This window comes from Trypanosoma equiperdum (assembly GCF_001457755.1).
Source record: "Trypanosoma equiperdum strain OVI genome assembly, contig: ctg_1593, whole genome shotgun sequence".
NCBI lineage: Eukaryota > Euglenozoa > Kinetoplastea > Trypanosomatida > Trypanosomatidae > Trypanosoma > Trypanosoma equiperdum.
In genome coordinates this window covers 1-3950 of record NW_027123608.1, presented here as the reverse complement: position 1 = coordinate 3950, position 3950 = coordinate 1, and the positions used below count along the sequence as shown (strand labels likewise).

General features: G+C 49.8%; 1 protein-coding gene across 1 annotated transcript; it reads left to right on the top strand.

The window, feature by feature from the left end:
• Nucleotides 1-2274: 2274 nt before the first annotated feature.
• Nucleotides 2275-2724, top strand: TEOVI_000860500 (uncharacterized protein; the record flags this gene model as incomplete). Its single annotated transcript, XM_067222252.1, has 1 exon — nucleotides 2275-2724. The coding sequence occupies one exon, from the start codon at nucleotides 2275-2277 to the stop codon at nucleotides 2722-2724; it is 450 nt and encodes a 149-aa protein (XP_067078353.1).
• Nucleotides 2725-3950: the final 1226 nt, after the last annotated feature.

Sequence of the window (3950 nt, the reverse complement as noted above, 5' to 3'; positions counted from 1 at the left end):
ACCGCCACAACTGGAGGATTTGGTAGTGGGTTCAACACCGCCGGTGGTTTGGGATCTGGGGGGTTCGGAGCTGGTCCGAACACTGCAGGTGGGTTTGGAACCGCAAGTGTTTCATTTTTTGGTTCAACAGCGGCTGGTGCTGAGTCCCGCCCCAATGCGGTAGGCGCCTCTCAACAACAGGTTATCAATTGCCAAAGTGCCGTGGGTCGCTACCTGTTGGAAATTGATCATGCTTACAATGCCATGCATCCTAATTGCCGCTTTCGGTCCTTTCTTTACAATGTCTGTGCACCTGGGCAATCCATCATGGCGGTTGAGCGGGAACGGCTTATTTATGCGGCGGCTGGTGGCGAATGTAAGGAAGAGGACCTCCTACGGGCTCAACAGCGTAACCCCGATCCCGTCCACTTGTACCCAACGAGAGTGCACTTCATGCAGGAGCTGAAGAACCGCGTAGAGAAGCAGAAAGAGATACTGGAAGCGATGTCAAGGCATGTGGATTCGCTTGCAACGAAAGCTGACCACTTCCGTGAACTTGATGAAGCTAATGCAGCGCAGTATCGTGAACTGCAGCAGGAGCAAGCAATGCTTCAGCGCCGTTGGTACTCGTTGTTAATGAAGGTAGAGACTCTGCGACAGTTGGGTCTGCCACTTGCAGAAGAAAGTCGCATGGGCGGCATAGCTAGTACCCTTAGTGCCCAACTCTCGGCACCAGGTATGTACAAGACGGCGTTGACAGAATTGCAGCCGTTCCTGGACGCGGAGTCTTCAACTATCACATCTTTCCTTCGCAGGAATTCGGTGGGTGGATCAGAGGGCGCCATTTGCACACCTTCAGAAGGTGTTGGTACCCTGCGGAATAACCGTGTAGATCAGGCCCTGTTGAGGGACTGGGCGCGATTTGCAGAGCGCATACAACAGTGTGTGGAGGGTCTAAGCGAATTGTTGGAACGTGATGCAGCAGATATGCGGGCCATCTACCAACGCGTCGCTTCCTCCTGAGAGGTGGTGATAGAGAAGGCGAATACGGTGGCATGCGTGTGAAGGCATCCTCCCCTTTTTTGTGTGTGGTGGTGCGCATTAATATCCATATTGCCCCCTTCTCATCTGTTCTAGGGTGGTTCTGTTGGTGCCTCAGTTTCCAAATGGTCTAAACTGTTGTAGCACTATTTCCCACAATTGGCTCTTCTTGTTTGTCCCTTTCTCTTACGTATTTTTTGAAGAACTAAACACAGATATGCCTCCCACCTTGTGAAACTTCAAGTTCTTGGATGCACGGTTTCTGGTGACTTCCTTCTGCAACGTGGAGGCGGTGTGCTGCTGTCACCATAAATGTTCGGTTTTGATCAGGAACGCCATGAGGTCTCGTGCGAAGCGTTGGCTGTAGAAGCAACAGTGAACGCGTGCCGTGGGAGTTCGTCAAAAGCAATTATCACACTCTACATGAAACTCCTGCAACTTCGGGGTGTATTGATTACTACTAATAGCGAAGACGAAGGGAACACGTGTAGATTTCCTTGAGGCAATTGTGGTGTGCGTGTGTGTGGTTATTGTCACCACTTTGTAGTGATCACCAGATGTTTAGTTCAGAGGATGCACCTTCACAAGAACGAGTTCCTCTACGTGTAAATTTCGGTTTCAGAGTCATAGCCCCTTTTACGTCCATTGGACAACGGGATGTAGAGCGGTGCGCTCCAACAACAAACATCAGGGCCGTTTCTGTGTCCATTGATGCTGGGTTGTAGGAAGTGCAACACCAGCGGATATTTGGGTTTGCGTTCCTTCTGCTGGGGAAAGGGCCAAACCTCTTGCCCTCATCCGGTATAAAAATTTGTCTTTCGCGAACGTGCCCGGGTCAATGGAGGCAAGAGCATATGCATGGGTCTGCCAAAGATGAATATCATGCTGCCCTTCAAGTATAACAACATCAGTTGGAACTGAACCTCATTGCTTGCTATCCGTGTGCTATCCAGGTGGTACTTTCACTGTTGCTAATATGATTGTTCATGCATTACTTCCGTTCCCTGATACTTCGTTTTTCACTTGATTTCGGGCCTCGACACTTTGTTAAGTTTGTTTGCTACTTGTACCGGGTCACTTTTTTTTCCTGCTGAGTCTGGGGGAGGTGTCCCGGAGAGAGAAAGTATATCTTTTGCTTCAGACAAATTTTATTTTCTCTTAGCACCGGAGGAGGGAGTCAGCAGCTGTTGGGTGGCGCATCAGATACGCATAAGAAAGAAAGGTAGAGGCAAAATATATAATAAGCAACGAGCTATGACAAAAAGACATAGCGGACGCGGAGTGGAGACTTCACCGGATCTTGCCTTCATAAAGCGCGGGCACCTAAACATGCTTATCCATACCAAAGATGGGGAACGGCGCCTTGTTCCAGTCGACTCTTTAGCGTTTATCGACGACCCTCAATTGGTGCGGGGCCGGACGATGGATCGGGTGAACTTCAACAATGAATGTGTCTTCAAGGTTACTCTAGAGTTCACGGAACCTATCCCATGTATGGAAGAGATAGCAGTGCGGGAGATGACAGACTGGGTATTGTGTTCCTGCAAGGGGAATTACTCCTTTTATTCCCCGGTAGAGAAACTGTTGGTTCTGCAGAACTGTATGGTGTGTGTGCAGAGTAACGTTTTACCACTGGTGGACCCGTTCATCCTTGTATTATTTTACGATGAGGGGAGCTGGGTGGTGGAGCGTGTGCTAAAGTAATTAAACGACCACGACATGATTTATGATTTCCCTTATCCCCCGTCTCCAGATAGGAGAAGGACCTTTCTATCCACAGGATAGGCAAACGCTCTGACGGAGTATATAGGTCTGTTAGTCAATTGCACAGAAGGTTTTTTATCGTTTTACTATAATACGACTTATTTTTTTTTCCACCGAACATACCTTTTCCCATAGTTTACACTTGTGCAAAAATACATATATCATCGACAACTAAATCTGTAGCTGATGTAACCAGGGTAAACTGCTTTACCTCTGTTACAACCCCATCTGCATTTATTTTTGTGCTGTATTCGTGGTTCTGCACTACTCTTCTGATTCTTCGTAGCTTTTCCTTTACGTCATAACACACAGGTGTGTGACGACCGATCAACAAACATGAAAAACATTGAGGTTAACCCCCAACGCAAGCGGTCACGCGAGGCGCCTCCGGGTGCCGAAGCCGCGGAGTCAGTCGAAGAGCAGCGACTGAGTGAGTCGTACTGGGAGTCGAAAGGTGCGAGATCCAACTCAGCATCGAGGTTATCTCCTGAGATCCCAGGTGACAGCGCGTGCATGTACGAATATGTGAGTGGTCCAACTGCTGTTAGCATCAGCGGTGGCAACAGCGGAAACAGTCCCGGAGGCACTCACCCGTCTGAACGTAAATTAAAGCAGGCGACGCTACCTTCATATGGATTGGTGAACGACACTGCGGTATTCCGCAAAGAGCTCGCTGACAGAGACGCGCAGATCGATGAGCTTCGCGAGAAACTGGCAGCCGTGGAGACGCGGATGTCCGAAAGGGAGACAACTCTTATCAACACGCAGGCACAACTACAGGAGGTAATGGACCGTAATAACCGCTACCAGGTTGTTCTTCGTCAGGAAATGTTGCGAGCGGCCCGTCAAGGGAGATGCGATGCCAGACGTGCCTTACATTTGAAGCATTTTGAGCTTGGACAGATAGCAGTGTGGCATAGTAACGGGCGCGAAGTGTGGGTCGAGGGCAACAAGATGAGGCAGCTCACCATGCAGCTTGAGGAGCTTAGTGTACGCCGTGATGAAGTGGAGGAGCTCAAAAAAACGGCTGAAAAGCGGGCGCGGCAGATACTGAGGAGCAACGACGAGGACTCGATGGCACCGGAAGTTCAAGCGGCACTGATGGAGGCGCAGGAGGCAGCTCTGCTGTACACCGCAGAGTTTGCAGCCTTGGGTAGCGCCATCCA